Raw genomic sequence first — 23,755 nt, 5'->3', positions numbered from 1 at the left:
CTCACTTAACCTTTGTGAAAGTTCATATTTTCAAGTGTAAGTAGGAGAGTGGGCCAAGGTCCCCGGGCTGACCACGTGATGCTGTACAGCACACGGGTACCCGCATGTGCTGCCTCCGTCCACAGGGCCTCAGGCTTTACCCCCAGCATGAAAGGAAGCAACAGTAAAGCCAGAGCAGGGAGCACGGCTATGTGGGAGGAGTGTCTGCACATCAAGAAAATCTACATGACTGGATTAAGAAAATGTGGCACATGTACACCATGGAATACTGGTGCAGCCATAAAAAATGATGAGTTCATGTCCTTTGTAGGGACATGGATGAAACTGGAAACCATCATTCTCAGCAAACGATCGCAAGGACAAAAAACCAAACACCGCATGTTCTCACTCATAGGTGGGAACTGAAAAATGAGAACACATGGACACAAGAAGGGGAACATCACACTCCAGGGACTGTTGTGGGGTGGGGGGAGGGGGGAGGGATAGCATTAGGAGATATACCTAATGTTAAATGAAGAGTTACTGGGTGCAGCACACCAACATGGCACATGTATACATATGTAACAAACCTGCACGTTGTGCACATGTACCCTAAAACTTAAAGTATAATAATAATAAAATTTTTTAAAAAAAGAAAATCTACGTTACAAACACTAGGACTTAAAAAAACAACGAACAATTAAAGAAGTAGAGCCACATCAAAAAAAGGGTTCTCACCAGGGCTCCGAGTCTGTAACAAGTAGAGAGATCAGAGGGTTAAAGGCCTTTCTGTTTGACTTCAAGGTTTGGAGGGAAAAAAGACAGTGAGGTGGGAGGCTGAATGCCAAGGAGAGAGGACAGCCCTGGAAGCAGCTTTAGCCAGTACTCTATTCTTTTTACTAACAAGTATGGGTACTGTATTTTCCTATGAAACTAAACTACTTGTAAGTAAATACCCAACACCCAGCTAAGCCTATCTCTAATTCACTGAAGCTGAAGCCGGAAAACAATTTGTTAAGATGTTACTTGAACTGACAGTAGTGTTGTTTTCCCTCCAAGACACCTGATGAATCACCCATGAATAGGGGGGAGTGGGGGAGGGGAGAAGCCGCAAAACCCGGATCTGAGATTCTCTGCTCTATGATCCGAGAGTCTACTTACAACTTACACTTGGGGCTCTTAAGAAAATCCCTCCCTGTCCTTGTCCAGATGTATTCTGTACACATGAATCAACACTCCTCTGTTTAAAGACTGGTGGGGAGACGGGGGAAAGGCATGTACACAAGTACTAGCAGATCCCAGCCTGGTGGAATAATTGCTCAGAAGATAAGGGCAGCAGGGTAAACCTGCCCTTCCGTGGAAGGCCAAAGGAAAAAGAATTTAAAACAACAACACTTTTCGTTTTCATCTGAATACCAGAAATATTTCATTTTGCTCCTAGTTTTAAAAAACTAGCCCAGTTTCCACTATTTGAGCAAGAATATAGCATAGAACTAGAAACTGATAAGCAGGGAGTTTCTTTCGACATTTCCAGTAAGAATCAAATGCAGTTCCTAAAAACCTCAGTTGCTGGTTTCATGGGCATCCTTCCTGAAGGCTGTTCTCTGTTTCAGGACTAATGATGAGTTTACTGCCCAGGGGATGTATTACCCATGTGATGGTGAGCCTCCTGGGAGATACTTTCACGGAACAAGAACTTCAGAAGAGTTTTTTTCTGACAATGCGTGCCATACTAAGAAATAAAGAACCAAGCTAAAATACTTAATTGCCAATAAAAATAAAGCCATCAAAATACAATAATTTTCCTTTGAAACTATTAAAAGTGAATAGGTAGTCCTCCTCCATCATCTTGGCTCATCTCAGCCTTCCTATCCTATCCCACAGGCCTAACTCCAATGCCACCTCCTCCACAAAGTCTTCCTTCCCTGTGTCCAGACTGGAAATTAATCTATCTCTGCTGTGGATTCCCAGAGCATTTAATCTGTACCTCTTTTGTAGCAATAATTATGTTTTACATAAATACCGTAACTTCTTTGAGGACATAATACAATGCTTTGCACATAATAGACCTCAATAAATACTTGTCAAATGACAAATGGAACAAAATATGAGGAAGCACCTGGCCCTGGTAAATACAAAAGCCCTTCCATATGCAAAGAATTTCAAAGGAAGTGGGGTGTGTGTGTGTCCACGTATGTGTATGTAGCTCCCTTCAACTTCCCCCTTCTACCAAAACTTAACTGCTACAGCCAGAAAAAAAAAGCTTAAGCCAGGAAATGCAATTAGAAATGACTAAAAATAGAAACATATAATAGCAGCACTTTATAAACGAAACTGATTTCAAGTAAGCAAGGCCTGGGTTAAAAAGGAAAGGAGATTGGCTCAAGGCACAATAATTCTACCTGTGTTAATAGCATCATCTACAAAATACCTAAGGGAATTCATTCTACCCAGCATCCTTTTGCTTCCTCTGCCAGGGTGGATGACTAGGCTCTGACTAATAGAACCAACACAACTGGTGAGTATCAAAATGTACAACTGTTTCACCAGACTAAGTTGGTCACTATGTTTTCCTCCTAAATAATTAGCTTTAAAGGCAATCTAAAATACTGCAGAGCCCTAGCAACACTTCAGATAACTTGTACCTTATATTTCAGATGACTTCTGGCTTTTGCAAACAGGCTACTGATTCTAAAATGTCAGGGCTCCAGAATAGGACCCAAGAGTAGGCATTTCCTGCTGAGAATGGAATACCCGGAAATCACTGATACTCTGCCAAAATGGCACCACATGCAACGGCCTAGACAAGAACTTGTTGAACAAGGTTTTTTTTACTCTATTTACTAAGAGTAAAAGTTAAGCATGTTCATCAACTTTTAGCACATTGTACACACATTTCAAATATCCAGGGCTATTGTGGGAGGCCCCATGAGATACAATGGGGTTGAGGCTAGGATGATTCAAATAGTCTATGTCACTATGACAACAAAAACCTAACACCAAACACTTTCAGCATAATCAATGTCACATTATTTCATGTAACTATTTGAGAATACTCTCACTTATAACAAATTAGAATAGACATTAGCCTGGATTATAAGAATAATTATGTAACTCCCTATAACAGCCATCTGCTGTTTTTGCCCATCTGGCATCTATCTCCCCACTCTTTCTGATGTCCCTGGGGAACCACCAACCCCATTCATATCTAAGTGGCCCCTATGGGATAGACCCTACATCTCACCTCTGGAGATGGACACGTAGCCCAGACACGGCCATCTCTGTGGCTACAGTGATTGGTTCAGGCATGTGCACATGACCCAAGCCTAGGAAAGCAAAGTCAAACATGGAACTTGTGAGAAAGAGAAGCTCTTTCCACTGCAAGAAATGAGCTGGGGCCAGGCATGGTGGCTCATGCCTGTAATCCCAGCACTTTGGGAGGCCAAGGCGGGTGGATCACCTGAGCTCAGGAGTTTGAGACCAGCCTGGGCAACATGGCAAAAACCTGTCTCTAAAAAAAAAATACAAAAATTAGCCAGGCCTGGTGGCACACATCTGTGGTCCCAACTACTTGGGAGGCTGAAGCAGGAGGATCGCTTAAGCCCAGGAGGCAGAGGTTGCAGTGAGCTGAGATTTTGCCATGGCACTCCAGCCTGGGTGGCAGAGTGAAACTCTGCCTCAAAAAAACAAAAGAGTTAGGAGAACAAAAGCTGAATGTGGCCACAGGCCACCAAATGCAAAAGGCCTACCTAAAGTCAAGTTAACACAGAAAAAACCCCAGTCAAGACACAGAGACCAAGTTCTGATAGTGTTTGATCCGCTGCATCCAGGCATGCCTGAAGCAAAATCTTCTCCAGGACTTTTTAGTTACTTAAGCCAGTAAGTTCCATTTTAATCCCTTGAGCCAATCTAGCTTGGCTTGCAGTCACTTCATCCCAAAGAATCTTGACTAAACATCTTTCAATAAAAACTTGCTTCACCACTAATAAAGCAGTCAACTGCTAACTCCACGTACATAGAACAATTATTTTTATGTCAAACTAATAGTGAAGAAATATACTGGAACAGGTGTAGGACCACAGGAAAATCTACTGGGACTTTGACCCAGCCTCAGGTTTATGTTAGATTACTATTATTATTATTTGATCTCCATCATTTAAAAAATTCACTATCCTTCTGTGCAGAATGACAAGGGAAACAGATCTGTAGATTTCTATCATGATACCCAAAGCCTACCCCAAACGTAAAAAGAAGAGATGGTATGAGAAAGATTTTTAAAGAGAGTTAACGAAAATATCATGACAGCAACTATTAAATGACTGATTTAATGTTAAGCTGTTGAGATATTTGTGTATTGAATGCCTACTCTGTGATAGACTCTTACCAGTTTAAAACAAACTAAGGTAAAACCCATGTTTAAAATTCCAATTGGATTATTTCACTTACACTCCACTCAGTACATTAATAGACTGTGTCTTCACTCCATATCCAGTCTCCTTTAAATTAGCAACAATTCCCAATACATCAATACTGGAACCTTTGGATCCAAAGTTTTTTTCACTGTACATTATCATGTGAGCATTTGAAAAATCCTATGGAGAAAAAAAATTCAAAATTCAAAGGCTAGCCATTTATTATCCAAAGAAGACCAAGTATTAGCCATTAGCTTGTCCTTTACTTACACCTAATATAGGTCGTAAAGACTGAAGCTCTCCATTGTAACCTCCCCAGGCTTTCCAGTCCCTGTATTCTCCTTCTTCTAGCAAATACTGATGACCTATAAATCCAGGCTTCTCATATGCAACCCAACTGCAACATAAAGAACACGAGGAGTAGTCATTTCCAGACATGTTAACATTTTTTCAAGGTACATATCAATTTCATTGAAAAATACAAATAGTTATAAAGCTAGACATGAACTTCTGCTTTATTATCATTGGAATTCTTTAAAATTTAGGAGAATAACAGAATGGCCCCAAGAAAATAACCTAAGAGACATATATCAGAGTTGTATAAAAAAGGGAAGGGGAGTGTGTGTGTGAGTGGTGTGTATGTGTGTGTGTTTAATCAGGGCTGACTCAAAAGAACCTCAGCAAGCAAAACTGGATAAACTCACTTCAAATAGTAACAAAAATATTATGAAGAGTTAGCAATTTACAAGAGCAATTTTAGTGTGCACTTCTATGGGAAATGTGCAAGATCTATAAAATGCAAAAATATAAAAATCAGAAAGCGAACTATCAAACTGTTCAATAGCTTGGAGCATAATTCTAATAAGCAAGGTTGTAGATTTGATCAACTTGAACAGGCCAATGTATCAGCCTTCCTTAACAGAGTTTCGCTTTGTTGCCCAGGCTGGAGTGCAATGGTGTGATCTTGGCTCACCGCAGCCTCTGCCTCCTGAGTTCAAGCGATTCTCCTGCCTCAGCCTCCCAAGTAGCTGGGATCACAGGCATGTGACACCACGCTCAGCTAATTTTGTATTTTTTAGTAGACATGGGGTTTCTCCATGTTGGTCAGGCTGGTCTTGAACTCCTGACCTCAGGTGATCCGCCCGCCTTGGCCTCCCAAAGTGTTGGGATTACAGGTGTGCGCCACCACACCCAGCCTCAAACTGCTTTCTTAAATCCAGTCACTATAGGCTGAGGAGAATGTGGACATAACTGTCAAAATTCACCATACTATAGAATCAGGAATGTTGTTTTTAGGGGGGAAAGGGCACATTTATTACTTAACATTTAGGAAAAAAAAGAAATCCTAACAAGTCACCCATGTACTTACATGCCTCTTAGAACTTTCATAGACCCCACTGACGTAAACGGCAAATGATCGTCTCCAGTCGCCTCTTCTGTTTCACCTCCCTCCATGACAAAACTACACATTTCTGTTTCTAGTTCCACACATTTTCCTTCAAAGAAAGGCTTTTCATAAACAACTACCTACAATAGAAATGAGATATACCAGTAATCTGTAAGAAGTATCCCAACAGCTTAACATTAAATCAGTCATTTAATATCACTAAGTCCTGACACACAAATTAAAATTTTCTGGCTGGGCGCGGTGGCTCACGCCTGTTATCCCAGCACTTTGCGAGGCTGAGGTAGGTGGATCACTTGAGGTCAGGAGTTCGAGACCAGCCTGGCCAACATAGTGAAACCCCATCTCTGCTAAAAATACAAAAATTAGCTGGGCATAGTGATGCACACCTGTAATCTCGGCTACGCAGGAGGCTGAGGCAGAACCGTTTGAACTCAGGAGGCAGAGGGTTAAGTGAGCCGAGATCACGTCACCGCACTCCAGCCTGGGTGACAGAGTGAAACTCTTGTCTCATAAAATAAAATTAAATTAAATTAAAATAAAATAAATAAAACAAAATAAAAAATAAAATAAAATGTTCTAATCATATTTTAAAAAATTAACTAGGCCAGGCACAGTGGCTCACGCCTGTAATTCCAGCACTTTGGGAGGCCAAGGCAGGAGGATCACTTGAGCTCAGGAGTTTGAGACCAACCTGGGCAATATGGTGAAACCTCATCTCTGCTAAAAAAAAAAAGTTGGGTGTAGTGGTACATGTCTATAGTCCCAGCTATTCAGGAGGCTGAGGCAAGAGGATAGCTTGAGCTGGAGAAATTGAGGCTTCAGTGAGCCGTGATGGTACCACTGTATACCAGCCTGGGTGACAGAGCAAGGCCTGGTCTCCACACACACACAAAAAGACCCTAAATAATGGCATCTGATAAGATAGTAAAAAGAAAAAAAAAAAAATCTGGCTTTTTTTTTTTTCCCTAATGTGGTATAGCCCAAAGCCATGGTTCCAAACAGTTTTAAAATAATTTATATACATATATATATAAAATAAATATATATACACACACATATATATGTATATATAAAACTGATATTTAGAACCACATAGAAGGAACCAGAGGATTCTAAAGTAGTGTTAAAATTGAAAATTGAAAAAAGTTATAGTGTGTGGCATCGATGTGGGAATTGGGAATAGCAGAAAGGGTATTTTGGAGTAGGGAAAGTTTGTCTTGAAAAAGTTTTTTCCTGGCTAACTGGCAAGCAGCAAGAAGCCCTGCAATTAGTAAATACAACTGCAAATTGTTAACTCAATATAACAATGACCCTTCTGAGCCATGGCTAAATGTACTCTTAGTGATAACCAGTGCCATTAGCATCATCTTCCACCCTGAAGGATGGCAAGTGTAAGTTGGCAACTTCCTTTGGCTGCATTTATGTGTGACAGAGGTTTAATATGAGAAGTCATATATGCGATATCTTCATAGAGATGGAGTGGGAATAACATTAAGTACATATATATGTGTATATGTTTAAATAATTACATATACATACATACAAAAATACATATATATTTTTACCTTTGGATCTGTAGGGAATTCAACTTTACGGCCACCCTGAAAAAAACAATAACATAGTAAGAAAAATAGTTTTTCACTGATATATTACCATTTTATATTAGCCATAGCAGTTTATAGTAAGCCATTGAATTTCAGTGTGACTACGTTCCGGTTTGTTTTAACTTACGTGAGATAGTTCTAAAATTACCAACAATACAGATGAAGACACGAGGAAGGCAGGTTAGAACGGAGCCTCGCACAAGCAGTCTATAAGCTGATCTGCGTTGTAGGAGTGTTTTTTGACCTAGTAAGTTTTTTTTAACTTGGAAAATTTATCATAAAAATCCATACTTCTCTTGAAAAAGCAGTTCCAAGAGCTGACATCTCTGGACCCAGATTCTCCCAGGCCGCTGTTTTCGGCTTCTGCATTTAACGATCCTGCCCTCAGTTCATACTTCAGCTGGGCACAGGCCTGGGGTTGCCGTCTCTACCATTCCCTTCGGTTCAACTCTCAGCCATTTGTATTTGCTGCCTGGCCCCTGCAGGTATTTGATTTTGCAACCAGGGCTTACGAAACTATTATGTGTTGAAGTTCACATAATAAGATCTGGAGGACTCATGGAATAATTAGATAAACTGTTAAATAAAATTTAAAACATCCCAAAGGATGAGTCTATGAGGGGTTGTTATAAAATAAAAAGCTTTTTAAAAACAAAAAAACTCACTAAAATCAGAGAAATGGTATTACATTAAAAAGAGATTGCACAAATATATTAAATAGGTCAAGAGTTTAAATCAGCAATGGGAAAGTTGGATTTTTTTAAAATTAATATATCTTTAATAGCTTTTTAAAAAAAGTACCGCCAAGGATGCTCAAAGGCACCAAATGAACTATAATTATAAAAGAATGTGTTGGTTTCCTTAACTTTTATGAAAAAACAAGCAAAAAAAAGGAAAAAGGAATGTGGCTGATATTATCAGCAAACCAGAGATAATACAACTAAGCACATGACCTTTTCAAAAGTAATCCCGTTCGAACACCATAGGCTTTGGAGATTTTTCATCATCATTACAAACTGCTCCTAAAACCTGGATGAATTCTTTCATACATTCACAAAACTAACAAAACTTTGTTCTTTGAAAGTGAGTTTAATTTTAGAAACAAAAGCCCAAATCATTTGCATTAAGACCAGCAAACATACAGATAATTAAACCAAATACTTTGGAAGGATGGGTAAAATTAACATTAAAAAAAATTGTCTTCCTAACTTTCTAATTTGTCTCAAACTGTCTCAGAAGACAACTGCGAAGTGCAGCTTCAAAAACATGTTTGTAATGGGGGCCTCATCTCACTGTGGTTATTTAGGGAACAACTTCCATGCTGCAGCACACACTGCGCTCAACACTGGGGACAAGACAGATGCCGCCTGCTTCCTCCCAAAGCTGACAGTCTAGCGGAAGAAACAAAGAACAAAGCAAGACACCGGGACAAGGGAGAGGAAGCACAAAGCTTCCACAGCAGATACTCGGGAGGACAGCACTCATTTGGTCCAGCCCCAGCGACCCCCAAGCCACCACCCACTCGTGTCACGGCAGCCGAGCCGGTCCTCAGCGTGCCCTGCTCTCTCCCAGGCTGCACCCTAGCTCACACAGTGCATTCACCGACAGCTCCATTTAAAAAATCATCCTGCTAATTTTTTAAGACTGAATTTAATTTAGCATGAAGCTTTCCTAATTATCCCTTTTCTGTCACATCACCCACAACTTGGAATTGTATGTATCTTTGTCCTGTTTTTCCACCAATGTTTAATTCTTCACTTTCCTCACTTGTTAAACCTACACCGCGCTGAAGCTTTGTGCACCCATCTGCAGCTCTGCAGGGCTGAGAATGCCTTAAAGACAAAGGACATAGTTTTACCTGCCCTTTTTTTTTTTTTTTTTAATCTATAGCATCTAGCAAGTTATTCTTTCCATGATTTCTATTGAGCAATAGGTCCAATCTACTACAAATTTGTTTCTTAAAAGTCAGCTTTATTGCTTCAAAGTCACACCCTGTGAATTACCACGTCAAGCTGACAAAGAGTCACCACAAGAACATTTGGATTTCATTTTTACCATTTTCAGAGGCCGCATGGATCCAATGTACGCTGCTTCTGTATCCCAGAAGGACAAGTCAGGGTATTCACCAGGTTCCAGGATGAAAGGAACACCCTGAAATCCAGGTTCTTCATAAATCAGCCACCTAAATAGCCACCATGGAAGGAAAGAAAGGGAGCCGACTCATCATTTGTTTCAGTTTTTCCTTCTGTCTGGTACCCAGGATGAGAGGAAAAGAACAGGAGAGGATACGGACCTACACAATGAATGGTTGGACTCAGGTGTTAGAATCACACTAGACTCAAGGAAAAATAAAGCCATTATATGCCCCTATTCTTGATCTTTTACTTTTCTCCTTGGCTGGCTTTGTCCCCTTATTTTAATTTATATTATTAATTGCTCCAAAGTTCCATCTAATCATTTGTCATGGTGCCAAACATTAGTAACAGCTAACATCTCCCTACAGCTTACAAGGAATGCCACTGAGAATTTCATCTAATCCTCACAACAATGCTATGAGGAAGAGAAGCTATTGTCCCCATTTTATAGATAAAGTTAAGTAAGTTGCCCAAGGCCACACAGCTATAAGTATGAAAGGCTGGAATGATTCAAGCCGATTCCAGAACCAGGTTCCTAATCAATTTTTTTTTTTTTTTTGACGGAGTTTTGTTCTGTCACCCAGGCTGGAGTACAGTGGCTTGCTCTCAGCTCACTGCAACCTCTGCCTCCTGGTTCAAGCGATTCTACTGCCTCAGCCTTCCAAGTAGCTGGGAGTACAGGCACACACCACCACATCCGACTAAGTTTTGCATTTTTTTTTTTAGTAGAGGGGGGTTCACCATATTGGCCAGCCTGGTCTCAAACTCCTGGCCTCAGGTGATCCGCCCGCCTCGGCCTCCCAAAGGTGCTGGGATTACAGGTGTGAGCCACCATGACCAGCCCTAATCATTTTTGTGATGGCAATTTTTCTCATTGCAGGAAGTGCATTGAACACAGTTTACTCTTTTCACAGTTACTCAGGATCATCACTGTGAGCATTATTTAATGCACAGTGGTGTCCTCAGGGGCTCTGAAGTTCTGTGGGGCTGCTTGTTCCCAGGCCGCAAAGCTTTTTGAGTTCTTGGTTCTGATTGTTATGGCTTTTCAATACCACACCCTTCTATCAGCTTGTCAGCTGTCACTTCTGCTTCAGTTGGGGAACCAGCAGCCCCACCCTCCTCTAATGTGCCAGAAATCAGGAAACCAGAAAACCATGCCTACTAGCCCTGTCTCTAAAGTTTACAAGGTCTTCTTGTAAACATCTTCGTTCCTGGGAAGGGTTCTGAGAAGGTGAGGATGCTGAAGAAGTGACTTTTCTATAAGAGAGGGGTTAATGTACCTGCTTCATAAACAAACATAGACTTCTTAGTGATCACTTACAGTCACCAATTCGGTTAGTTTCGCTAAAATGTCCTAGCCGTGGTACTCCACCATGTTGTGTTCCCCAGAACACCATGCCAAGAAGAGAGTGGCTCTAAATGAAATCTTTTACCAACAAAATGGGTCTGACACCTCCCTCTTTGCTTTTTTCTTCTTCCCAATTTTGGCCCAAGGCACATTTTTGGCGGTGGTTTTTGTGAAGATTCCGCTGGATAAAGTGGTAACTTCTCTAGACTCTCTAATTATACAGAGATTTACAACCAGGCTCCTACTGATGATTTGACAACACACACATGAAAGAATGTTGGGAGGCCAGGTGTGGGATATGGGTAAGAGGTCAGAACTACAGTGTTAGAAGTCAGGATGATGGTTCCTGGGGAAGAGGGCGTGAGGATGACTAGGAGGACGCATGAAAGAAACGGGTTTCTGCGATGCTGGGAATGTTCTTTTTCTTGATCTGAATGGTGACTGCGCTTGTGTATTCACTTTGTGAAAATTCACTCAGCTTATATATTTAGGGTTTATGTACCTTTTTGTACAAATGTTATGCTTCAAAAAAAGTTACCTTAAGGAAAAAAAGAGGCTTATCTTTTAAATACTACTGTAATGCTTCTAAACCACAAGAAAACAGACGCTAAGAATAGGATACTTTAAACTTCCTTATGTTTAAAGCATGACAGCCAAGGATACGTTACATGTATTTTGGAGCTCAAAGCTATCACAGGCACACTACCCATGGATTTTGTTCTCTAACAAAATAATGGCAGTTGTGTAACACATTATGGTGTTAGGCTAACCAAGCAGGTCCCAAGTCTGACTTCTTTACAAGTGAACAGGTTTAATTTTTCAAAAACTGAATGTATGGCTCACGAGCAAGCGATCTGAGATTTTGAAATGATTCTTATCGAAGTACACTTTTCATTAAGTCTTTCCTTCTATAGCTTGAGTTCAGAGGGGATTTATTCATCTAATACTAAACATTTCACTTCTGTTGAAGCATGTGGTTTAGTTGCATAACATTCATGGAAGGAAAGTCATTCTGGGTAGAGGGGAATTTGTGAAAAAACCGAAAACATGAATGAATGCATTTGAAAAGACTGCTGTTCTGAAAGTTCTTCCTTAGTAAATGAGTGCTGAAGGCCTGCTGGGTAATTCAAACAGACATTTATTAATGCTGGGTGGACTTTGAATTTGAAAACTCATATGAAGAGTATGATTCACTTTTTCTAAATTCTGTTCCAATAAGATACATTATTTATGAGGCCATCAGGAGAGGGGGAAACTATCTCCAGGCGGGGTTATTTCAGTTTCTAAAGGTAATCTTTTATTTTCCCATGTACTTAGGTCATGAGCTTTCGCCAATATAGATTAAAAAGTACAACTTTATAGTGGTACTTAACAAACAGTATGATTATAAAACCCAAGCTTATTTTTTAAACAAACAAATGTATACCTACAAATGAATATTGTTAAAGTAATAACAATGGCCATCTATATGTTTATTTAAAATATTTGTCCAATTACTCTTTTAGAAATACCCTTTGAGTCACACAAGAAAAATCAGTCTTATCTTGTTCACTTGTTCTTAAACAAAAACAGCACTTCCAGATGGATCTTAAGTTGTGTTCCCTAGACATGGCTGTACATGAATGTTGGCCATTCACAGAAACCAACTGGATACTTGAAAAATTAAATATGAATGTACTGACTTTGAGGTTATTCACAAGAGAGGGGGCTATGAATGTCAAAGGGGAAAATGAACCTTTACAATGGAAAGATGGAGGAGGCACCACTTTAACCAAGCAATCAAACTTGGTATTGCTAAAGGGCAAGCTAGTTAGCACATGCCACCTGCTGTGATACAATATAAATATATGGCACTACCTATATGAAGTATCCGTGCCAAAACTGTTTGGCCTGAACCTAACCATACCTCAAGACCTAAGCCCTAGTAGATAGGAAATTCGGGCAACAGAAGAACATGCTAAATAGTAGCATGAGGGAACACTCAGACAAATCTAGAATGTGGCACACTCTCTAAGACAGCTGGCCTAAATCTTTTTAAAAGTTAGTGGCTTGGGAAACAAAGATGGGGTATTTTAGAGATTTTTAAAAAGAGACTTAAAAGAGACAGAACAATCAAATGCATTTATATGAACCTTGATTGGATCCTGATTTGAAAATGCAAATCTATAAGAGACATTCCTGAAGCAATTGGGAAAATTTGGTGATGGGCTATTGAACAGATATTATCATGGACACTTTGTGAATTTTCTCAAGTGTAATAATGATAGTTATGCAGGGGAATACCATTAGAAAGAGAGTCAGGCTGAATCCTATGTGGAATGAAGGGTCATGATATCTCCAATGTACATTTAAGTGCTCAGAAAAATAACACAAATATGGCAAAATGATAACAATTATTGGGTCAAAGTGAATGGTACATTGGTGTTCACTGAACTATTCTTCCTACTTTTCTGTATGTTTGAAAACTTTTATAATAAAAAATTGGGCTCTGATATGGTATATTCCACAATGAAATATACAGTGACTATTACACAGCAGTGAAAAAAATACATAGAGATGTACCCATCAATATGAGTAATCTTAGGAGTGTGGTTACATGTGTAACCACGGTGGGCAGCAATGTTGGTAATGGGCTAGGTTGTAAGTTGGATGGTGGGTCCACGGCGGATTGTTTTATTATTGGGCTTCATAGTTCACATATATACATATATTATTCTGTATATGTCAAATATTACACAGTAAAAATGATCAAATAATGTTTGTCAATTAAAAAAGAAGTCCCTTGACTTTAGAACACCTGCATTCTAGTACACATTCTGCTAACAGCTAACCCTAGTCTGGAGAAAGTGACCAAAGCTTGTCTTCCTCAGTCAAATGATGGTGTTGGGCCAGATCATCTTTATACTCCCTTTGAAGTTCTAAACTTCTTTGCTTTTGTTCGTCATAAATATACCACCCCCCACTTCCACTCCTACACACACTCCGCCCCCAAAAAACCCAATATGCTTTCACCTCTGGGAGGATGGGTGCTAGGATTAGCCAGCTGCTTAAAAGAAAGATTTAAAAACAAATTACTCTTAACAGAATCTGAAAGGCAAGTTTAGTTAGAAATTACTCATTTCCTCAAACAAGAATTTGACAAGACAAGTAACACCCTTATTTTGTGTATGAGTAGAAGAGCTTAATCTAGAGTGAATGGGCCCTGGAATAAATCACCTAATGGACTCTTAAGGAGTTCCCTCTACAGCAAAGACTTCTTATCCCAGTTCAGGGGAACCAGTGCATCAACAGAAGCAAAATGAGCTTCAGTACTTACTATCAGTGACATCTTCTCAACCCCTTGAGACTTTCCTTTGAGATCTATAAAAGCACTAATGACCTGGTGTCTAAGCTCACCAACCAAGTTCAACGAGCCCAAACTTTGAATTAACATCTGAGGCAGTGTTCAACAGAAATGAACAGCCAGAAAAAAAGATGCCCACCATGACACAAACCTGTCATAAATTGTAAGCTGTGACAGGCTGGTAACTACCACCCAGGAGGCAAAGCTAAACTTACTGCAAAGGTAAGAAATATCATTTAAGGTAGATTAATGTGCTTCAACATAGCCAAGCCTGAGTCATGACACCTTCCAGACACTGAGATTAAAATATGATAGCAGATGCCTTTTTCATTCTTTTCTAAGGAAAGTGATGTTTCTCAACCTGACACCAATTCTTTAAAAAAAAGTGTATAGACTTCTTTCATGTAAAAAAATTAAAGGCAGCAAGAGATGAAGGCATTTTCTTTTGCTTAGATTCCCACTTTTCTTCCCAGTCTCTAAATACAAAAGTGCCTTCTCTTCCCTTAACTACACCCACTCCCTTTTGGGACTGTGTCCTGTGCCTGGTTTAAATACATTCTCTATGCCAGTGACTCCTAAATTTATGCCTCCAGCCTCTCCCCTGAACTCCAGCCTCACATAGTCACCTTCTTGCCCACTTACTTGAATTTGCAGTTGGCATCTCAGCCTTAACCTGTCCAAAACTGAGCTCCTGAATCTCACTCTCTCTCCTATCCTGCTCCTCCAAGTCTTTTTCGTCTCAATAAATGTTGGGGTTCCAAACCCTGGGTATGTCTTGGCCCCTCATACCCCACACACAATCTGTCAGAAATGCTGTTAGTTCTACCTTCAAAATGCATCCAAGATCTGACCATTTCCCACCACCACCATCGCACGTCTAAGCCACCATCCCTTCTTGGCTGTATGATTGCAAGTGCATCCTACGTGGTTTCTTGGCTTCCACCTTTGCCTCTTTACAGACTATTTTCTATACGAACAGTCAGGCTGATCCTTCTATTAATAACACAAGTTAGATAAAAATTCGCCAATGATTTTCCATGCCACGTAGAGTAAATCTAAATCCTCCTCCCCCAGGCCTGAAAGGCCAGATGTGACCTGAGCCCTGTCCTATCCCTATCCTCCTACTTCACTCAGCTTCAGCCGCCTTGGCCTCTTAGCTATTGCCCAAGCATGCCCAGAAGGGCTTTTGCAAATGGTGTGCTTCCTCTCTGGGACAGGCTCCCTGCCCCTCTTCCCTCAGCTAGCTCCAGGGCAGACTCCCTCACTTCCTGCCAGTCCCTCCTTAAAATGTCACCAGAGTCCTTTACTAGCTACCCTATCTAAAATAGCAACATGCCTGCCCCTCTGTAATTTATGTTTCTTGTAGCCTTTGCCATCTGACACATTATATATGTATTTGTGTTGTTTATTCCTGCTAGACTGACAGCTCCAGGAGAATGGGGACATCATTTTATGTCTTCACTGCTGTATTCCCAGTGACTAGAAAAGCACCTGGCACATGGTAGATGCTTGATTAACAGATTTACTGAATATATTTAATACATCTCATAGACACTCTTTTGGGTTTATATTTGTTAAAGTCCCAATTTCTTGTCATATTTAGACAGGGTATGCAGAGGAAATAAAAGCCTTTCCTAATTTCTACTTCTAAACTAACCACCTTTAAAAATTTCAGAGCCTTTCAAGGACTACGGGGTACCAAATGATATAACTCAAAATGTACACAAAAAACAGTACATTTATCTAAAGAAGATATACAAATGGCCAAGAGGTATATGAAAAAATGTTCCACATCACTCAAGATCAGGGAAATGCAAATCAAAACCACAGTGAGATACCACCTCACTCCAGTTAGAAAGGCTATTATCAAAAAGACACAATATAACAAGTATTGGCGAGGATGTGGAGCAAAGGGAACTCTTCCACACTATTGGTGGGAATATAAATTAGCACAGCCATTATGGAAAACAGTATAGAGTCTCCTCAAAAAATTAAAAATAGAACTACTGTGTGATCTTGCAATCTCACTACTGAGTATATATCCAAAGGAAATGAAATCAAGTATGTCAAAGGATACCCGCACTTGCATGTTTCTTGCAGTGCTATTTGTAATAGCCAAGATACAGAATCAGCTTGAGTGTCCATCAACAGATGAATGAATAAAGAAAATGTGGTAAAAATATATAATAGAATAAGTTCTGGTGTTCTATTGCACAGTAGGGTAACTATGATTAACAATAATATATTTTATATTTCAAAATAGCTAGAAGAGAGGATTCTGAATGATCTTACCACAAAGAAATAATACGTGTTTGAGGTGATGGATTTGCTAATTTCCCTGATTTGATCATTATGCAATGTATGCAGGTATCAAAACATGACATTGTACCCCATAAATATGTGCAATTATTATGTGTCAATTAAAAATAATTTAAAAAGCAGTAAAATGTATACTATCCTTGGAAAATAACTTTACACATCAAGAGGAGATATTTAAATTAATATTATTCTCTACACCCCAAATTCTGCCCTAATAACTACACCTTTGTATATTGACGAACCATCACTATAGTCTTCCCTTGCTATTTTCTCACTCTTCTGGGAGAGGAAGGTTGTTTTCTGAGACGGGCTGCCATAGGGAAAGAATACCATCGGGCTTCTGGGGTGCTGGTAATGTTCCAGTTCTTGGCTCAAGTGGTGTCTACTTGGGTGCTCACTTTATTTGTTTAAGTGTACATTTACCTTCTGTGAACTTTTTCTAGGTGTCTTATATTTCAAAATGTTAAAAGTAAATAAATAAATGAACAAACCGTCGTAAAGGAGGTATCTAACTCATACTTTCCTTTCCCTACAAAGCTCTGGATAAATTTTTGTCCATCCTCTACCTGAGTACTCCCTGCGATGAGAAACTCTTTACCTAACAAGGCAGCCCACTTCCATTTTAACTGTATTAACCATCAGAAAGTTCTTCCCTGGGTCAAGTCAAAATCCATCTCTCTAATTTCTACTGGTTTTTCCTGGGACCTCCTATGGAATAACAGAGAGCAAGTCTAATATCTCTTCTATATGACTACCTTCCAACTATTCAAGGATAGCTGCTACCAATTCTCAATAGCCACACTTCCTGTTAAGTTGCCTAGAAGTTTTTAGTTTCTCATTTCTGAGGATCAAAAATCAGATTCTATGATCTGTAACTTATCCTATTCCTACCTTTTACACAAGCAAATCATTTTTCTAAGATATGAACAATGGCAAACCAAGGCTTTTAGTAATAAATAGAATGCAAAAAGCATGATTAAGGAGTGCCTTATTGTTCACTGCAGAGATATTCCATACCACTTTAGGGACAGACTGTAAACTTTTTTGACTGTATAAACCATTAGTAAAAACATTTGAGCATTCTCTGAATATATGAATATTTATAAATTATATACATTACCACTGAACTAATACATTATGCATATTAGAAAACATACAAAAATAAAATCTTAAGAGGTGGAGACTTTAATCAAATAGAAAGAAGCTTTAGTGTCTTTTCCTGCATCTCAGTGAATGTCTTTCACACACCTTGGGGCTTTGTGCTTCACTTTGGAGACCACATTCTTCAGTATTGCAGTCTGTACTTTCTATCCTCATTTCTCCCCTATCTGAGGTATTCCCATTTCCTTCAAAATATTCTTACTGTTTCCTGTGATTTGTGAAACCAACCTCCTAGGGGCTTTGAACCAGCATTGTGTGAAAATATTCAAGGAAGTACCATGTGTGTTGGCTTCCATTCCCCCCAGAAATATCAGGGGCATGTGCTTTGAATTACCTCCTCTGAATCACCATGAAAATATAATCTGCTACTCAGCTTTGAATAAATCAGATTTCTCTGTGATAAGGAAAGCCTTACATTAAAAATTCAATCCCCCCCATTTCCTATAATAAATCGATATTGTTTTTAAGACAGATGAATCATAACATAGGTGCAAAAGAATCAGAATTTTATGTGCCTTATAAAAATATACCTTACAGTTAATAATTACTTAACAGGATGACAAATTAGAGTCAGAGTATCTTAAGTCCTCTTTTTCCAGTACTACACTCACAAAAAAACTTCATTAAAATTGTGTTTGAAAAAAAAATACTTACGTGCCCCAATGTACTTTCATGGAACAAGTCTTCTGCATTACACCAAATCCCTGCATTTCTTCAGTATCATCAAAGTAGGAACTTAGGATTCCTAACCCTTCTGGTTCAGTAAATAAGTCAATGTGACTAACTCTGTAATCCTGAAAAAATATAGATGCATAGGTAGTAAGAATCGCACCATGTATTTAACTCTCTAGTAAGCTCATTCTTCTTCTTCTTACAACTAATCAAAATGAGCTTTAAATATACAAACACATTTCACAGAGCACCTGCCATTTTAGCCCTTTCCTGTTTTCATCCATGAATTAATAATACACCTATTTCGGGGCAGACACACTTGCTTTAGTTATATAACTCAGTGTTGCATTCAAGCAAAGATCATCAGAAATGTATTTTATTTGAGTTTTGGAATATATTTCTTTTTCTCATCCTCACTTGGCCCTCCTTGGTCTGGGGTTTTGGTTCCTTTGCTCTGATATAATTATCCAAGCACAGAGACTCTAGTCTGTAGAATGGCTGCTCTTGGAGTCTTCCTCAGCCACTGTTTTGTGTCCACAAGCCCTCTGTTGCTTTGTGGTAACTCTCCTTGACTGAGTAAACCTCTATGATATTGGTTTGATCTAAGTCGTAAAAGCAAAAGCACACATTCATAGTGATTTACAAATCTCTGTACTTTGGTCATTGTTCCATGCCCCGCATATCTGTAGTCCAAACAGTCTTCAAAAGGCCTCTTCTGGTCGAGTGCCTAAGCGTTAATGGAATATTTATTGAAACTCATCTATGCAGCTGAGTTGGGTGAACTGAGTGATAGAAGAAATATTAACACTTGAATAAGCTCAGATGAGGCTTTTCAAATATTATCAAAAGGAACAACTCTAATGAGCTAAAAAGGTAACCTGAAAATACATGCTGTGACTTATGTTTTATGTTTCAAGAAACCATGCACACGATCTGTGAAGAAAATATAATCCATGACATATCAGGAGCCATGACATATCATAGCCCTTTAACATGACACCATTCAGAAAAATGTACCCCAAGGAAACAAATTAGAAAATTATAAATTACTGGCCGGGCACAGTGGCTCACGCCTGTAATCCCAGCCCTTTGGGAGGCCTAGGCGGGCAGATCACCTGAGGTCAGGAGTTCGAGAGCAGCCTGGCCAATATGGCAAAACCCCGTCTCTACTAAAAACACAAAAATTAGCCAGGTGTTGTGGCATGTGCCTGTAATCCCAGCTACTCTGGAGGCTGAGGCAGGAGGATCACTTGAACCCCGGGAGGCAGAAGTTGCAGTGAGCTGAGATTGCACCACTGCACTCCAGCCTGGGTGACAGAGCAAGACTGTCTCAAAAAAAAAAAAAAAAAGAAAATTATAAATTATTAAATGCACAAAAACATTCTCATGGCATTACTTATAATAGTAAAAAACTAGAAACAACCTTAAGATTCACTGAAAGAAGAAATAATAAATAAATAATGGTACCTCATTTATGTACTAAACAATAAATAATGTATCATTTCAATGGAATATGATATTCAGCTAAACCCTAAACCTGTGGTAACATGAAAAGCATTTGCTACAGTAAGTCTGCTATTATCAGACAAAACAAGAGATCTCGTTTCCCTTCCCCATCTTCCTGAATGCACCCAAATCCTCACCCCACCAGATTCTGATACCTTCCCCAGTTGCCAATCACAAAGATGTTACCAAGGGGAGTGTGATTTTCAGGAAAGTGGTATAAAGAGAAAAAAAGGATTGAGAACCACAGTGTTAGGTGAGAAGGGTGGAACAGCATTGTACCTGTATTATGATTATTACTGCAGAAAAAGCAGACTAGAATATGGCCAGCAAAGGGTAGAAAATTCAAAAAATAAAAGGGGAGAGGACAGTTCATGATGGTGGGAATCAGATGATCTTTTTAAACATTGCTTTATTACCAATATTATTTGAGCAATAAATAAAAACTCTAGGCAAAATATTCCACTAATGAGGACATTTTGAAATAGGGTTTCTCAAGTCTTACTTAGTCTTCTCGTATTATATACTTAAAACAAATAAAAGATAAATCATTTAGCATACCAATTACCACCTAAGTTACTCAGAAATGTTGACTCAGGAAGTAAGAGATGCTTTCCTCTGCCAAAACTGTTACTCATCCTTACTCATTCTCATGTAAGAATGTTCCTTTTCCCTGTATTGCATCTTGACACTCGTCTCCATTGAAACTTGGGATTTTAATTTTCTACTTAGAAGACATCATTAATTGCATTTTTAAGGTAAAGAATTATCAAATCCCAAGAGCCACAAAGAAAGACTTTGACAACACTTTCCTCATCAAATAACAAGAAACCAAGAAATTTTACCTCACCCATAAAGTGGCCTCAAGTAGAGTAAATAGTATTTTGTTAAACCCACATGAAATCCCAGAGTTAATCAACCAAATTATTTTTGGATTATTTATTTTTCCAAAATAGAATTCCTATAAACCACTCAAAGTAATCAGAACTCATACAGCAAACAAAAACACTAAATAAATGAAAAACCTGTTCATAGATGCAGAACTCATTTAAACCAAGTTACCAGGTAAAATATATTTGGAAGATGGTAATAGAAGGACAGGCATAAAAGATTTACCTAAAGGGTTTATTGCAAAGAATTATCTAACCAATTATGTTTCTTTTTAAATTATTTAAAGTGTACAAATACTTAAAATACAGAAAATATATCCATAAGGCACCAAATATGTTTCCCAATCACATATTTCGTAAAATGAACATTTCCCTTAAAGTAAGAATCCATAAATATTAGCTGAATAAATAAAATCCATATTTACCACAACCTACCTGGACCACATGTCTGATGGAACCAATCACCACTGGCTTATCAGACTCTGCTTCTTCGTGCCTTTCCAAAATGTCTTCTATACCCCAGAGACCAGAGAGTTCCAATTCTCCTTCTTCTAAGGGGATGGAGTGCCCTTCAAAATTTGGTTGCTCATACAAAATCCAACTAACAATAAAACACAGCAAAACCATTAGTCAGTCTTCGTGAGAGAGGTTTTGATTACTCAAATACCCTGGCTAATTGCCATTTTATATATATATAGAATATTAGCAGCCAATTATCTAGCAACTAAAATAGCTTAAACTCTCCCTAATACTAATATTTTACTGGGTATAATTAAGCCTCTGATAACTCATGAACTATATCAGGATCTTAGAGAACTTTGGAGTTACCTATATGAATGCTATAGAGCTACTAATGTTCCAAGTAATTGCCAAGTGGTAGAGACTTATGATAATATGTCAGATAAATGGATGTTTACCGTACTAGGTTTTTTTTTTTTTGTCTCTTTTTTTTTTGGGGGGGGGGGGGGTACAGAGTCTTGCTCTGTTGCCCAGGCTAGAGTGCAGTGGTGCGATCTCGGCTCACTGCAACCTCCACCTCCCTGGTTCAAGCAATTCTCCTGCCTCAGCTGCCCTAGTAGCTGGGATTACAGGAATGTGCCACCAAGCCCGGCTAATTTTTGTATTTTTAGTAGAGACTGAGTTTCCCCATGTTGGCCTGCTGATCTCGAACTCCTGGCCTCAAGTGATCTGCCCACCTCGGCCTCCCAACGTGCTGGAATTACAGGCATGAGCCACCATGTCTGGCCTTTTGTCTCCTTATATGTGTAGAAAACATTTCTCTTAGAGAGACTTTAACTTACATATTACAGTCATATCAATGAATATGTTGGCACAAAAGACTATAGATATGGTAATGGAAAGCATTTTAACAATATTCTTCCCAACAACAGCCAAACACTAAAGAAAAACCTCATGTCAATATATGGCAGTGTAAATGCTTATGCTTTCAAGAAAAAGAAGCCGACAAAAGTTGCAAAAGAAAGGATGTTCCATAAAAACAAAATTTGTGTAAAAAATTGCCACTACTATATATTGTATATTAGTGGCCAATTCTCTAGCAATTAAAATAGCATTTGTCTTCAAATTTAAGAATAAAAGCAAATCTTGTTTTTCTCATGACTATGCTGGATATATAGGAAAAAATTTTAAAACACCTAAAAATCTAATAGGAAAGCTGCTGCATATTTAATCAAATGGAAACCAAAAGAAAAGCTTATGAATTTGTAAATCCATAAACATTCAGAGGTCTACCCTCTTTACTTCAAACAAGTTTACAAGTAGGCACCAAAAGATAACTATTATGCGAGATCAGCGATTTCTTTTTTTAAGCTGCCTTTCTCTACTCAACTTCCTGTGTATCTCCAAGAGGCAATGAAGCTGATAAAATGATTTCAGAAACTGTCAAAATATTTATTTTTTTCACCAGTTTCTTTACTTAGCCAAAACAATCTTTTGTGGAAATATTGGAAAGTAAATTAAATTTTAAGTTAGTACTGCATTGAACTGTCATTAAAGTTAGAAAAATGCCTTTCTTTATAGATTATTTTTGTTTTACCTTATAGATTTTTTTTCCTTATTGTTTCTTTACTTTGCCTTTTCCTACGTGTTCTCAAGTTTCCTTATAGGTTTTTAAAAAGTCGTATCTGGCCTATCAACATGACTAGTGCAATTCTTATCAACCTCATTTAAAGGTCATCAACCAAAAGTATGTTATGGGCCCTGACATATGACTAGTCCAAAGCAATATAATGGGGAAGCATGGGAAAAAGAAGCTTGTTCTACTGTACTGTTCTGATTTTTCTCCCATAAACATATATCACTGCTATAATCAGAAACATGATTTAAAATGACATTGTTAAGATATGAATCCCTTATCTTACCACGAGTAGTATTTCCTGTGCTTTTCATTGCTAAAGCCATAATTTTAAACTAGTAGTGAGGACTAAAAAGGTAATTAAGTATGTAAAACTCAAACACTTGACATCAGGAACTTAAAGTGCCATTCTTACCATCCTCTAACAACTTTTATGAGTATCACTGGAGAGAGGCTCCAAGAACTGCAATCCTGAATGTCACCGAAAACTTCAATGCACTTCTCAGAGACGTCGGGTTCACTATATATCACTACCTGCAAGAAAACGAAAGTGGTAGCACACTTTGTTGTACTCTGTCAGACCAAAATAGAATCAAGACTAGAAACAGAAAATAATCTTACCTTTCCAGGTCGGGGATTGAGTTTATTTTGGACACTTCCTCTAAGTGTCTGCAATCAGATGAACAAAAACACAACAAATAATTACAACTTCACATAACGATCCTCTTTTTCCACCCACGATCCTGTAGGTAGATCACACTTTTCCCACATTGCATCGATTTTGAAACCTCCACTCTAATGGATGCTAAAGTTGTATTAAAACTCTTTGAGTTTATGCTTTTAAACTGAGGTTTTTTCACCTCTAACTGAATTTGCCATTTCAATT

The 23,755-nt window shown here is 38.6% G+C and overlaps 1 protein-coding gene across 1 annotated transcript in view; it reads right to left on the bottom strand.

The window, feature by feature from the left end:
- CRYBG1 (crystallin beta-gamma domain containing 1) overlaps positions 1 to 23,755 on the bottom strand; it is a 210,030-nt gene that overhangs the window by 21,048 nt on the left and 165,227 nt on the right. Inside the window, exons 5-13 of the mRNA XM_031012027.2 lie at positions 23,491 to 23,538; positions 23,285 to 23,403; positions 21,210 to 21,375; positions 18,364 to 18,503; positions 9,459 to 9,585; positions 7,365 to 7,400; positions 5,761 to 5,918; positions 4,662 to 4,788; positions 4,426 to 4,571 (exon numbers count right to left, since the gene is read on the bottom strand). Of these exons, the coding sequence (XP_030867887.2) occupies positions 4,426 to 4,571; positions 4,662 to 4,788; positions 5,761 to 5,918; positions 7,365 to 7,400; positions 9,459 to 9,585; positions 18,364 to 18,503; positions 21,210 to 21,375; positions 23,285 to 23,403; positions 23,491 to 23,538 (1,067 nt within the window). The remainder of the gene's footprint in view (positions 1 to 4,425; positions 4,572 to 4,661; positions 4,789 to 5,760; positions 5,919 to 7,364; positions 7,401 to 9,458; positions 9,586 to 18,363; positions 18,504 to 21,209; positions 21,376 to 23,284; positions 23,404 to 23,490; positions 23,539 to 23,755) is intronic.

The sequence above is a fragment of the Gorilla gorilla genome, chromosome 5 (genome assembly GCF_029281585.2).
Source record: "Gorilla gorilla gorilla isolate KB3781 chromosome 5, NHGRI_mGorGor1-v2.1_pri, whole genome shotgun sequence".
Lineage (NCBI taxonomy): Eukaryota > Metazoa > Chordata > Mammalia > Primates > Hominidae > Gorilla > Gorilla gorilla.
Note: the sequence above shows the minus strand (reverse complement) of the source record. Positions and strands in the feature narration are given on the sequence as shown.